General features: G+C 39.8%; 1 protein-coding gene across 1 annotated transcript; it reads left to right on the top strand.

Moving 5' to 3' along the window:
* Positions 1-318: 318 nt before the first annotated feature.
* LOC124261289 lies at positions 319-12,309 on the top strand. The gene is made up of 10 exons (XM_046695595.1): positions 319-627; positions 2,298-2,564; positions 3,068-3,238; positions 4,615-4,850; positions 6,156-6,314; positions 6,829-6,947; positions 8,151-8,208; positions 9,342-9,587; positions 10,186-10,318; positions 11,935-12,309. The coding sequence occupies exons 2-10, from the start codon at positions 2,302-2,304 to the stop codon at positions 12,026-12,028; spliced, it is 1,479 nt and encodes a 492-aa protein (XP_046551551.1). The 5' UTR covers positions 319-627; positions 2,298-2,301; the 3' UTR covers positions 12,029-12,309.
* Positions 12,310-15,486: the final 3,177 nt, after the last annotated feature.

Here is a 15,486-nt window from a genome sequence, read left to right as displayed (position 1 = left end):
TAAAGGGAGATAATAATTTGAATGTTGTAAAAGTATAACTAATCTATGAGTCCATTTATTAGACACACCACCCTTCATTCAAACCTTGCGTTTTATTTCCAATATTTAGAATGGGTAGTTCATTTCTTCCACATCGATTAAAACGTTTAACACATTTGTTTGTCCCTTAAAATTAATTATTTCATACAAATCATATTTCGTTTTATTGCATTACTCGCACCTGCACGACTGGGTTCTGTCTACCCATAATTATTGTTACGCCATGTCAACAGCGCAACCTAGTAGCAATACTTGTTATAACATTCACGAGTTCTCATATTAAAATTTACACTTGTCACAGATTCAGTGTGAAAGAAATTACGCTGAAGTTTAGTTCAAGAGTACAAGTCTGAAACAGAGAGAGAGAAATAGTATTTATCAGAGTCCACGACATGTGTCACGCTGTTTTGTTGTTCTCTTTATTTTGTTTTCTCGTTGCCATGATACGTCTAAACATGTTGATAGTGAGTGAATGCATTTCTAAGATTTTGGCAAGTTGCCACACGTCGATGCTCACGATTGGCACGAGTTACGAGTGTATTTGGATTCCGTCCGGTAGATATCATTCCATCCTCCATCGCCATTTGAGTAAGTGTTTATTATTCTTTGATTTCCGTTACAGATTTTACTTGCGTTTCGCATAACCAAGCAGTACAGACCCATCTGAATCTAGTTTTTGACATAATGACTTATGCCACATCTTGATGTTGACATCTACTTTTACATATGACCAAAATTCACGTGGAATGGCATTTGTTTTGTTAGTTATTGATTTTAAAATATCAAGATGCGTGAGAGTATGCCTAAGTATATGTTAATTGTTGTTAACGTTTTAAAAGTGCATGCATATATCACTAAATAGAAATAAAAAATGAAAACAAATTCCAACTTGTTTATAAGACTGTTAATTAACATGATTAAACTGTGTTGTGATGTGAAGGTTTCATTTTGATATTGCAATTTTTACCCAAGCACTTTTACAGAAAATGCTACATTAAAAAAATATGAAAGATTAACATTGTTTGGACAGCATGTTGTGGGATCAGGTAAATATAATGCAGTGAGATTTCAACCTGTAATGTTTAATGTGTTTTCTCATAAACATCACACATTTTATTTGTTGATGAATTTACATCAAGGCAAACAATGTGTACAATTAAGGGATATGTTATGTCTGAGTGGGGTATTCATGTTAAACTGAGGTCTAGATTCTAAAAGGGCTAACTCGGTAAAGACTGGTCCAGACTGGTTCCAGCAGCTCACTCACACGTGCAAATTGATATGTTAAAGTGCAGTAATCTTGAACACAATGTGTCGACTCCATTTCAAATCACCTTCACTTCTAGCAGTGTTTAAGTGCCCATGTATGTAATAGAATAGGTAAGTACTATGGAAGATAAACTGTTGAATACTGATCTGTCAGAGACGTAACGTGTACGTGAGACTGCCTATCGTCTCTTGTATGGGAGACGGGTGCACTCTGCGGTACTAACTGCTGATACAATCAGACACTGTTATGTTGAACCTTGATGGGTGGAACGCATGGCTGAGTCAAATTTAAAAGCTTGGTCCCTTCGTGTTCAGGCTCGCTGACTTGGTTGACACATGTCATAATGTCCCAATTGCATAGACTGATGCTTATGATTTTGATCATTGGATTGTCTGGTCCAGACTCTATTATTTACAGACTGCCACCATATAGGTGTAATATTGCTGAGTGCGGCATTAAACAACAAACCAACCAATAGTATTCTGTCTTTTTTCGTCTGGAGAGTGTGAAGTATTTACTAAGGTCCCATCAACTTCAACATAATCAAAATATACAATAAACTACTGTTCTAACAAATTCAACAATGCTCAAACTACTTTTGGTTCATTATAACCATAGTTCATGATGCACATTTTGACCGATGCACGGGGCAGTGGGGTAGCCTAATGGTTAAAGCGTTGGCTCGTCACGCTGAAGACCCCGGGTTCGAATCCCCACATAGGCACAATGTGTGAAGCCCATTTCTGGTGCCCCCCGCCGTGATGTTGCTGGAATATTGCTAAAAGCGGCGTAAAACCAAACTCAGTCAGTCAGTCAGTCAGTGACCGATGCACACTGCAAGTGTTTGTAGATCTGTCAGTTCATTACAAACCTGTTCGTTGTAAAGGTAGTTTATGGTATATCCTTGCATGATGCCCTCACATAGCTAACTGGTGTACTTTTAATTTATGATTGTTTAACGTTTATCTTTTAATTTGATTGTTAACAGATCTATGGAACAAATCATGGCATCAGAAACACCAGACATTCCTTTGGGAACATTGGAGTTGGAATCGCTTCCAGGAAAGCCTGATATCCCCCCTGAAGGTGAAGAATGTCAGAAAACAGAGACTATTCTGGGAGAAGAAAACCTGGCATTTGAGGGAGCCGAAACACTACAGGGAGAGTTAACTCCCCTTACCTATGTCGATTTCATGCCAAGATGTCTGGGAACTGACTATCTAAAAGGACAAATACCTGAATTTGCTGAATTTGGGTATGTTTGTTGTATCTTAATGGATCTTAACACTCCTTAAAAAATCTGAAAACTGTGCAGGAAGTAATATTTCTATTTATGAATAGAAACAATGAATTATATTAGTGACATTAATGGCCTAAATAAGAACAAGTGAATGGCTGTAAATGTGAATGAGGGAATGGCCTGAAATGTGAGTGACTAGTTGTAAATATGAATGAGTGAATGGCCCATAGATGAGAGTGAATGGCCATAAATGTGAATGAGTGAATGGCCCATAGATGAGAGTGAATGGCCATAAATGTGAATGAGTGAATGGCCCATAGATGAGAGTGAATGGCCATAAATGTGAATAAGTGAATGGCCAAAGGTATGAGTGAATGCCTGTAAATGTGAATGAGTGAATAACCTGAGATTTGAGTGAATGGCCATAGATGTGAATGAGTGAGTGACCTGAGATTTGAGTGAATGCCTGTAGTTGTGTATGACTTAAACAGCTGTATATGTTTATTGTTGTCATACAGGACGGTAGTGGAGCAGGCCAACCAATGGCTGGAGTCGATGCCTCAGTATACAGTGTGGAAGTGTGAGACGGTGGGGAAGAAGCTCAACAACAGTGACTACCAGCTTGACAACGATGCTGTTTTCATCCACATGTCCAGTCACGGCAACAACGCCTTCCTCATGGGACTAAGGTCAGACTAAACCCACACTACCAAGACTTGCCAAACCACAACTCCATTTCAAACTCCAAGTTTATTTGTTTCTTGAAAAATCACCACGAACAGGCAGATCATAATGGCAATAATAAAGGCTGTGCATAGTATTTTTGTGCATTTATACGTGTCATGCTAATGATGCACTCCTTCACCAAGACCAATCAACTGTATTATAGTGTTGGGAATTGTAAATCTCATAATTGATGATTGGTTCATTACAACCGATCAATCATCGAAAATAATTGGTTAGCATCATTTATCAAATTTTCCTGGTTATCTTTGTTAATGCACAAAAAATAAAGAAAAAACATGTAGTTCTTTTGGTGTTTTTTTCAAACTGCACAAAATGCATTTGCAAATTTCACATCTTTAAATGATGACTAGTGTGTTAGGAACAAATTTCCAATTGTGACTTGGAACGAGCTTGTAGTGCTCATTAAATGTAACTGACAAAACCAACCATGTGAAAAATATCGTTAATGCAAACAAGTGCTCCAAAATTGTTTGTGTTCGATTATGAGAAAACATGATCGATTGCTTGGTCGTTTAGTCACTGCGACCAATCTTTGATTATTTCAATTAATCGGACCACCACTACTGTATAAACATCTCCTTCTGAAACTACCCCTTTCATTTGTACATCTTCTGGCTTCCACGCCTTTCCTTTTTTAACTCACAGGCTTTATCAGCTTACTCAGCAGCCTAGCCAATTATGTTGTTTTCTTTGTTACGCGGTACATTCAGTAAATATACATCCCCTCCTCTTCATGTTACATCCCTGCTTGACAACGATACAAGAATCTGTATCAAAGTGGCTCACTCACGAAATATAGAAGCTGCTATCCATACAGTTTGTCTGTATTGAACTGACATGTTTTCATTTTGACTGAATTTGAGGTGACCTGTGATGATCCAGGTTAAAATTGATCTTCAGTAACCCATGCTAGTCGTAAGAGGCGCCTAATGGGATCGGGTGGTCAGGCTCGCTGACTTGGTTGACACATGTCATCGTATCCCAATTGCGTAGATCAATGCTCATGATGTTGATCACTGGATTATCTGGTCCAGACTTGATTGTTTACAAACCCGTGCCATATTGATGGAATATTGCTGAGTGCAACATAAAACTAAACTCACTCACTCACTCCTTTTGAGTGGTTGCCAGATCTTCACTGTGAGAAGTACATTTATGAAAGATCTGATTTTAATGAGATTGTGATAAATGCACAATAGAAACTACAATGAAAATATTCAGTTTTCCCCAAATGAATTTCGAATTTTTTCTCTAGCATTGAAAAGGCTTTTGATATGTTGAATGCCCTAGTTAGTGAATGTAACTGTTGTCTGTTCAGGTTGTGGCTAACTCCGAAGATGAACCCAGATGCCCCCGTACAGAAGTTGTCGTACGTGACCGTGTTGCCGGAGGAGAACACCCAGGGAGGGGGCAGTGTCGCTGACGTCATCTCGAATCTCCTCAACCAGCAGACGGGATACCGCTTTGGTGGCACACAGTTGTTTACACAGTTCAACTCGCTGAGCAAGACTATTGAGAAACTCTCCAGACAGTTGCAGTTGAACCCTATTGCTGGTGAGCTTGGTCTGGTTGAAGATCTTGTGCTTGGTTGCTCTATAGACATTTAGCCTTACATCTGCTGCATGTAGTAGGCATGTCTGAAACCTAGGTGGGCTTACAGTTCCCTGATTGTGTGTTTAGGTTTGTCTCTCATATTCAAAATGTGTTGCTAGGATGAGATCAGATGTAGTTCAAAGTTAGTAGTATGAGATCAGCTGTAGATCAAAGTTAGTAGTGTGAGATCAGCTGTAGTTCAAGGTTGCTAGTGTGAGATCAGCTGTAGTTCACAGCTGCTAATATGATATCATCTGTAGTTCAAATTTACTAGTGTGAGATCAGCTATAGTTCAAGGCTACTAGTGTGAGATCAGCTTTAGTTCAAAGTTAGTGGTATGAGATCAGCTATAGGTCAAAGCTGCTAATATGAGATCATCTGTAGTTCAAATTTACTAGTGTGAGATCAGCTTTAGTGCAAGGTTCCCTATGTGAGATCAGCTACAGTTCAAGGCTACTAGTGTGAGATCAGCTATAGTTCAAGGCTACTAGTGTGAGATCAGCTATAGTTCAAAGTTAGTAGTGTGAGATCAGCTATAGTTCAAAGTTAGTAGTGTGAGATCAGCTATAGTTCAAGGCTACTAGTGTGAGATCAGCTATAGTGCAAGGTTCCCTATGTGAGATCAGCTATAGTTCAAGTCTACTAGTGTGAGATCAGCTATAGTTCAAGGCTACTAGTGTGAGATCAGCTATAGTTCAAGGCTACTAGTGTGAGATCAGCTATAGTTCAAGGCAACTAGTGTGAGATCAGCTTTAGTGCATGGTTCCCTATGTGAGATCAGCTATAGTTCAAGGCTACTAGTGTGAGATCAGCTATAGTTCAAGGCTACTAGTGTGAGATCAGCTATAGTTCAAGGCAACTAGTGTGAGATCAGCTTTAGTGCAAGGTTCCCTATGTGAGATCAGCTATAGTTCAAGGCTACTTGTGTGAGATCAGCTATAGTTCAAGGCAACTAGTGTGAGATCAGCTTTAGTGCAAGGTTCCCTATGTGAGATCAGCTATAGTTCAAGGCTACTAGTGTAAGATCAGCTATAGTTCAAGGCTACTAGTGTGAGATCAGCTATAGTTCAAGGCTACTAGTGTGAGATCAGCTATAGGTCAAGGATCCCTATGTGAGATCAGGTGTAATTTAAGGTTACTAGTGTCAGATATGCCCTACCTATTAAGCATTATAATTTGTCATTTAGATCAGATTCAGTGGCTACAAGATTGGAATGGGTCCAGGGGCCTTATTGTCATCAAGTAAACTCTGTCTTCTTTTGTCAGGCGAGATTCTGAATGCTGAGACAATTAAACTGCTGCTGTCAGACAGCAAACCGAACCCGGAAACCACATGCTGGGTGGAGACAGGCAAAACCAACCGGCTATTTGTGTTCGCTCTGAGGATATTCTACATCATTGGAGAACCAGCATTTGAGACACTAGGTGAGATAGCTAAACAAAATTCAGCATGAATGAGTGAGTTCAGTTATATTCCGCTTTTAGCAATAATCGTGCAATGGTCTTCATACATAGTACCAGATTTGGAAATGCAAGTAAAAGATTGAGATGCCAACAACAAATAGTGAAATTTGAAAAAATACAGTCAAACAGCATTGTGTCGAAACTTTTGAACTCTTCGTTGTCTCAGTACAAGATTGGTCCTGGTGTAATCAGACCTCAGATAACTGGACTGACTGACTGAGTTTAGTTTTACGCCGCTTTTAGCAATATTCCAGCAATATCATGGCGGGGGACACCAAAAATGGGCTCCACACATTGTGCCCATGTGGGGAATCGAACCCTGTCTTCGACATGACAAGCAAACGCTGTAACCACTAGGCCACCCCACCGCCCCTAAATCCTGCATGAACGTAAGTACCAAAACTATTACATACTTGTGATTTGGGTATTAGTTTACCCGATGATGACCCTTTATAAAGCAGCATGTGTTGTCCAGGGTCCAAGGACATCATCCCAACACACGCCTGTAACACCGAGGGGATGATCCAGAGGTTGAAGTTCGCCACATACAGGTCAACAGTGCAGAAAGCTTCTGATTGGCTGAAGAAACAGCAGGTTTGTTGTCATCATTAGAGCTGTTTTGTAAATTGACTGTCACGCTGTGAAATGGAACAGCTGTTAGATGACACACAGAGCTCCAGATAAGATTTAGCTCATGTGGGTACTGTACCCACTGTATTTTTTGGAGTGGGTATTATGAATGTTGAGTGGGTATTTCATTTTCCGTTACCCACTGCTTTCAAATATGTGCGTATTTCAGTCATTTTACTCACCTAAGTATTATGTCATTGAGTAAGTTTACTAAACAGGTATGTTTTGCCTTATGTCATACCTAATCAAAACTAACTTAAATATAATGGAAATGATTTCATAAAAAAATCACTCATCCTATACTGACAGTACATCACTTGTCCTATACTAACAGTACAAATTGATAGCAATCGATGTCTTTTTCATAACGCAAGCGATTTTTATAAATATATTCCGTACACATTTGTTTTAAACTTTTTGCGTATCTAACATTTTAAATGCGTAATTGGTACGCAACAATTATTTTTCAATGCGTAAATGGAAATTTTCTATGCATATTTTACCCGGATACGCAGCTTATCTGGGCCTCTGGACACAGATGACACGATTTTTTGATTGTGATAGTGATGAAATCATCCATGCTAATTTTTACATACTGTCTCAACTACGGCTGGGAATGCCTGGCGGCAGACAGTCCTCCTACTTACACAGTCAAATAATGTTGTGGCAAACTTTGACTTGTTAATGTTACAATTATCTAGAAGTATTAAAGCCTGGTCTCTGTGTATTCCATGTTGATCATCAGTTTGTGGTTGACAAGAACCAGTGCTGGAGGGATTGATCAAATAATCGGTCAATCGATCGATCTTGCCTGCTTCGGCGATTATTGATGGGCTCAAACTAATTGACATTAAAAAAAATGAAACATCAAATTAAACTTTAGAAAGTATGTTTCTTATTGTTGTGTAAGACATAAACAACTTCTACAGTTTTTTTTACTTGTAAAACTGCAACATAATCTCGTGGGTGTCTCAACAGGAAGTGGCCTTGATCGTCTTATTAATCGACGCCTGTTTCGTTGGCATAATGTTAGGATTGTGTCCCGTTATTGCCTGTGGTGTTTTTTACGATAATGAGCTACAACATGTTTAGCTATATTCTAACCTCTATTGTAGAAAACGAACGAACGAATGAACAATATTTATCAACAGGTGAACACTGTTTCAGGGCATCAAGGTGGTGAACGTGCAGACTATCGATGTCAAAGTGTTCAAGCTTCCCAATGGTAGGTATCTGTTCTGTATGCACTCACTTGTACCAATATACACTGATGGGGAGACCTGTGAAGATCCGGGGTAGAATTGGTCTTCAGCAACCCATGCTTGCCACAACAGGCGACTATGCTTGTCGTAAGAGGCGACTAACGGGATCGGGTGGTCAGGCTCGCTGACTTGGTGTGTCATCGATGCTTATGCTGTTGATCACTGGATTGTCTGGTCCAGACTTGATTATTTACAGACCGCCGCCATATAGCTGGAATATTGCTGAGTGCGGCGTAAAACTAAACTCACTCACTCACTCACTGATGGGGATACCACTAAATGTTGAACATGCAGTTTGGGGACGTTTTAAGACTTGAAACAGTGCAAGTACTGCTTGATACAGACATAAAATCACATCTTGTACAGCTTCACCAAATCATGTGGTGAAATTTGGTGATGCTTCAGGCATTTAGCAGCGATTTAGCAGCAAGCCTTGTGTTAATGAGTTAGATACCTGAATCAGGGACTGGTTATTTATTGTATGGCGGGTGGGTTGGTTAGATTGGAAGGATGGATTGTGTGTATGTGTGTGTGGACGGGGGGTGGGGAAATGGGGTGAGGGTGTGGGTGGGTAGTAAGGGGTTTGAATAAAATTGCACTGTTATGTTTTTAACTTTGTTTTTTTTTAACATTGTTTAAGGACTGGTCACTTATTCCGGGACTTAAAAGGACCAAAATATTAATTGCTTGACCCGCTGTGCAGATTCTAGGGAAGAATATGTCCTACATACCTGGGGACTCTATGGCAGAATAGACACTCACTGCTTCACTCCCTTTGGGGAATGTATGGCAGATGAAGTCTCAGATACCTGATGCTTGACAAATGTTGGATTTGTGGGACAGAATAGGTCATTGACATCCAATGCTTGACTGTCTGTGGGGGTTTAGGGAAAGAACACTCAGTGCTTGACTCCCACTGGGATTCTGAAGACAAGACCCTGCAAATGGAATCTGTGATTACGACTTGTCTAATCACACCAATCATGGTCATTCATGCTATCAATCTTCTGGATCATGGATTTATTGACCGGTTATCATGACATGACCAGAAATACCAGCACCCAACAACATTCATACATCCACGTCTCTCTTCCAGGCAACATAGAGTTTGACTCTGATTCTTCTGGCTATGGTGAGATGGCATTCGAGGACAGCTGCCAGTTCTTGAAGGTTCTTCGTATCTACTATGTGAGGAAACAGAAGGTGACCCCACTGGACGCCACGCCCCCTTCGAACATGACCAGCAGGCTGTTTGTCCCCGTCCGCAAGAACCAGACAGGAAAAGTCTTTGAGTGTTTCTCCAAGACCATGCAGAGAGTCATAGCCTGGCTCAATGTCACACGTTAGTAGTCGTTGTTGTCAGTAATACCATATTTTGTTGAGTATAGTTCGCACTCAAGCATACACCCAAAACTTTCAAAGTGAAATTTTCTCGTACCAAGTTTTTAAACGTAGTATTTTTGTTCTTTTAAATGTCGGCTAAATTATCTTACAATCGCCAGCGGCTGAAGGGATGGTATAAATCCAGCTAGGCTCCATGCAGGTAGCAAAAGTAATGTAAGTCCCCATGGTTCCTAGATTGGTGATCTACCTTCAGTTGTTCGCGATCTATAGCCCGTGTTTTATATTGTATTGACTTCTTTAATTAAAATGTTTGAGCTTTGTTTGCTAGTTTTATATTATATCTATGATTATCTAGTATTTTTACTGTCCATCGTCTACAGGTTTTAATCTTCAAAATATTTTCACTTTTTATTGTATAAATTGTTTTCGTCACGATATGGCTGAGATATTGCTGATGTGACGTTAAATATTCACTTCACTCACTCACTCACTCACTCACTCACTCACTCACTCACTCACGCACTCAAGCATACACCCCTACTAAGGATTCAGTATTTGGGAAAAAAACATTTCCAGTTTTGTTTCCATGGTTACAGAGACCCCACTGCTCAGTATGGAGTCTGTCCAGTACATGGTGAACCCAGAGAGTTGGGGAACTGGGGTTGCTGAGGACAGAGTGGATACTATCAAGAACCAGTCCAGTGGGAGATATCAGCTCACCTGTATCAGGTATGTTCCATGCAGAATAGGTCTCAAGTAACCAATTCTTGACTCCCATGGGAATTTCATGCAGAATAGTTCTCATGTAACCAATTCTTGACTCTCATGGGAATTCCATGCAGAATAGGGCTCAAGTAACTCCCCTTTGAGTATGAAATTCTCCAGGGTTGACTTTGCTGGGAATTCCATGCAAAGTCGTAACTGACCACGTGGCCTTAAGAATATATAGGTTGCTAGGGGCAACAGGGAATTCTCAGAGGTAAGGATTTTCTCCCTATGCAACCTGTATTTATGGTAAGAGGTGACTCAAAAGATTGGGTGGTGGGGCGGGGTCACAAGGTTGATAATGTTTCATTGTGCCTCAGGGGTGGTGGGGTAGCCTAGTGGTTAAAGCGTTGGCTTGTCATGCTGAAGACCCGGGTTCGTATCCCCATATGGGTACAATATGTGAAGCCCATTTCTGGTGTCCCCCACGGTGATATTGCTGGAATATTGCTAAAAGCGGCGTAAAACCAAACTCAGTCAGTCAGTCATTGTGCCTCAAGGGTGTGGACAGATACCCACAATACCTCGTAGTGTAATGATCCTGCAATACAGTATATGGCGTTATGAGGTGAGGTGAAATTGGGTTTAAGGTCGTGCTTGAGAATATTTAGCTCATATGACGACGTGCATGCGTGTGTATGTGTATGTGGGGCTGCTTGTACTAGCCCAGACTTAAGATGGTTTTATAGTGCTAGCCCACTGAGATACCATGCCGCAGTGAAGCATGAATACCCCACCCAGACACTGACTCCGAGCCGACCAGTCCTTGTTGTACCCATAAATGCCGAGCTCCAGGCAGGGACCAACAAGTACCATATTTTAACGTCTTTTGGTATGACGCGGTCGGGGATCGAACCCGCGACCTTCCGCTCTCCAGGTGGACGCTCTAACCACTACACCACGGAGGCGGTCATATGGCATTATGAGGCTTAGTATACAACATTGATTACAACTCCTGTATCGCAATACATATGATACATTACATTGTATTGATGCAAAATGTGAACAATAACAAACACTATTCAAGAACCAGTTTATGCAGATTCTCCAGTATTTCCTTGATGTCTATAAATAGAATAATGTACACAGTGCCCCAAGCTTATGTGTCTCTCCAATACAATATCCCATCTTAGCTATCGGAAATTTGAAAACAAATGGTTCAGGATAGTGATTCACTTGCCAAATGGGAGAGAATATGGGCTTAGCAAATAATAGTACTTAATTATGATACAAATCATATGGTACAGATATTATCAGGATACGCATCGTATCGTGACCTCACCATGTCATTATGACTCTTATAATATCAACCACTGGTTTGACGTGCTCATAAAGCATTGCTTTCGTCACGCTGAAGACCTGGGTTCGATGCCCCACATGGGTACAATCGCGTGAAGCCCATTTCTGGTGTCCCCCGCTGTGATATTGCTGGAACATTGCTAAAAGAAGCGTAAAACTAAACTCACTCACTCACTCACTCTTGCTCATTAAAGGGATGATGTCATGAAGGTGGATTATTGCTACATGCAGTGTGTAACAATAACAATAACAAACTGACCAATCAGATATTTCTATTGTAGGTTGTACTTCCCGCAAGACTTCGAGGAGCCCTCTCCAGATCTGTTGCCCCCCACGAAGGAGGATGAGGAGGGTTGGATGTGCGTTATATCTTAGGATGGAGGCCATATCTAGACCATATGTTTCATGTGGGAACATCAACATTGTATATAGCTGTGGACAACAGTTGTGTGGGGATTATCAGAATGAATGTGTCATGGAATTTACATCCTGGAGTACTGAGTACTAGTCTTCTAGATGCATACATCGCACACAGACAGATAGACACCCAGTCCACAGCCTGGCAACCACAACAACAACCACAACTAAACACACAGAAACAGCCACAGACACAACCACAGACACAACAACCACAGACACAGACACAACAACCACAGACACAGACACAACAACCACAGACACAGACACAGACACAGACACACAACCACAGACACAGACACAACAACCACAGACACAGCCACAGAAACAGACACAGCCACAGACACAGCCATATATCGCGGACAGACAGACACCCCATCCACAAACACATTCACCACTGACACACACACCCAGACACAAACAGTGACAGACAGACAGAAAGATATATCTACACACATTCACAACAGACACAAAGAGAGAGACACACACTCACACACACACAGATGTACACACATGCCCCATCTCGCCTTCCTCCCCCCAACACACTCAAATTTGATTTGTCAATTTTTGGCAGTGGACAAAATATGTCTTATTGTACATATGGTAAAAGAAATATTGATATATTCATCTAATTCACTGATGAGCACTGCTATGCCATTTAAAGCTATATATCATGATATATCCTGAGATTACGTTTGGGTGTGAGAGGAGCTTGTTTTGTGAAAGGATGACGTCCTTGCTTGTATCTCATGACATCTTTGTTTGTTATTGACCGTTATGCTTGTCAGTATTACAATTGAACCCATGCCAACCTCTTGTGATAAGCACTTTTGTTTCATGTCCGCAGATCTCAATAAAGCATTTTCCATGTCCATTTGTTCCTTGATCGTGAGGGTTTCAATAGTGCTAATAATGTTACGCACGTCAGTCATCACCATGCCATTCATCATAAGTGGACACAACGTGAAAGACAGATGAACCTTGTTCCATGTCCAGTTGACTACCTATGTCACAGGATATCTCTTCCAGTCGCGTAGCTGGTCCATTATACTGTATTTCTTTGAAGGAGTTGTTCTGTGAAATAGTGTTTACGAGATAGATTTGTCCATTATCCATGAAAACTGGAAATATTTGTTTCCGAATGGGATTTATTCCATGCGGAACTGATCAACGTTGTCACAGGCTTGGACCAGGCATTTCTGCAACGATGGTCCCCATTTTGATTTATCCCAAGACGTTCTAAAATGTTCAGAAATGCATGATTTTTACATTTTAATTTTAATCTGTTCCATTGCTACATGCGTATCATTATATGGATTGTTTGATGATGATGATGATGATGATGATGATGATGATGATGATGATGATGCAAGAAATTGATTTCAATGACTATTTATAGTTTCACAATGTCAAGTTCATCTTTTGTTTTCATTGATGTTTCACAAGTCAGTATCTCCAGACTGATATAAAACTACACTACTCAAAAGCAAAACTGGTGTTTATTTCATTTGTTTTGCTGTCAGTCATTACCATTTTATGTGAAGTACAAATTTCAGTTTACATTAGGGCAGCTCTCTTTAGTTATTTAGTCACTATGCAAACTGATTTATGCAGGAACTATTTTGCTGTAAAATGTCTTGCTAATTAAGGCAGTTCTGTTTGATAGGATGTGGTTTTGACATATCTTAGGTTCATTGCAGGTTTGAAAGCCTATTTGTGTGGACCCTGTGAATCTGGAGTTTGTGGACAGTTGAAAGTCTGTGACAGTCAATAGGGACATTGCTATCTGTTCAGTAGGGTAGCCCAGTAGTGAAAGCGTATGCTCACATGGGGACAACCCTGTGTCTATTGACACAAGGTTTCTCTCCGAGTTTCTCATGTCAAACTACAAGTGATAGTTGATGAAGTGAATTACCAATAGTGATATTTGGTACACTTTCAAGTATCAAGCCAAATTGTATGTATATAGTATTTATAGGTTAACTGAACTGTAAACACGCCACAGATAACTGATCATTTTCAAGACCTGTTTTAGAAGATGTTGTGTTCTTATTGAATAACCCACAAGATGTTAATGATCAAGGAGAATATGTAACATGTGAAATTGAAGCGTTTGAAGTTCTGAGCATAATGGATCCCTTCCCTGAAAGTTGTTAAGTCCTTTTTTTGGTAATTACTTGGTTTATGGATGTTTAAAAAAATTATTAGGTCGGTAGGGAGGAAAAAGAAATAAAAGGGAATCTGGAGATGCTATTTGCACACTTAAGTATATGGTGGTGTTATGAGTTCTGACGATGTGTGTAACTGTCTTTTGTAAAGTATGAAATAGTTTCAGAGAATATTTGAAAGGTATAATTTGCTATTTTGTTGTTTTATTTATTTTTCACTTTCTTTGTTTTTTTTGTCAGGTCGGTTGCATATAATGGCAAAGAAAAATGTAAAGCAATTATTTTTTTACCATTTTCTTCACATTTCGGATCGGCGGATCAGTAAACCAAGTAATAAAAAACAATGCCTAAGTGTGGAATGAAAACTGTTTAGAAAATAGACTGTTAAAATATTCAGTAATATAACATACACAGAATATTCAGATCATGGGAAGATAATTGTTCCTTTGATTTTCTCCATAGAAAAATGATTTGCGTGTAGTTCATATTGACAGTGGATTTATAGAAATTTTACAGGGAAAATGTTTTAGGATTTGGATTAAATAGACTATGGATGTGTATTTTTCATGTCATCATGTCAAAGATGTCATACCAGAGAAGATGTCATAATGATATCCTACTGGAGATGATGTCATACCAGAAATGTCATGATGATGTCTTACAGGAGATGATGTTATGACGATGTCATACCTTATGTGACATGACGATGTCATACCATCTTCACATCTTCATGTTAAATCCTTATGCCTCAGTTTGGTTCTGATTTGACCAATGTTAGGGTCAGTTTGATATTATTTTATGTGAACATCGAAAAGAGCTAAATTGTATATGTTACATCTAAAGATTGTAAATCTCTGTCATGTTTTGTGACTGCTGGATATTAAAACACTGCTGAGACATGAACTGTGTGATGTGTTTTGCAACATAACCAAAGCTGGATATTGTCAGTGGTCATTTTCATTCATTTACTTGAAACATTTCTTCAACGAAACATAAAACACCACATTAAAGTTAGAATTTTCAAGTAATTGTCTTGAGGGGGTTTCCAGTGGGCTTTGTTGCTGGCATTTGCAGTGAGGAATTCAGAAGTGGTGGGGTAGCCTAGTGGTTAAAGCATTCGCTCATCTCACCGGGTTCGATTCCTCATATGGGTAGAATGTGTGAAGTTCATTTCTGGCGTCCCCAGCCATGATATTGCTGGAATATTGTTAAAAGAGCCGTAAAACTAAACTCACTCACTCACTCAGA

This window comes from Haliotis rubra, unplaced genomic scaffold (assembly GCF_003918875.1).
Source record: "Haliotis rubra isolate DU_JTF1 unplaced genomic scaffold, ASM391887v1 Scf795, whole genome shotgun sequence".
Taxonomy (NCBI): domain Eukaryota; kingdom Metazoa; phylum Mollusca; class Gastropoda; order Lepetellida; family Haliotidae; genus Haliotis; species Haliotis rubra.
This window is presented reverse-complemented; position numbering and strand designations above follow the sequence as displayed.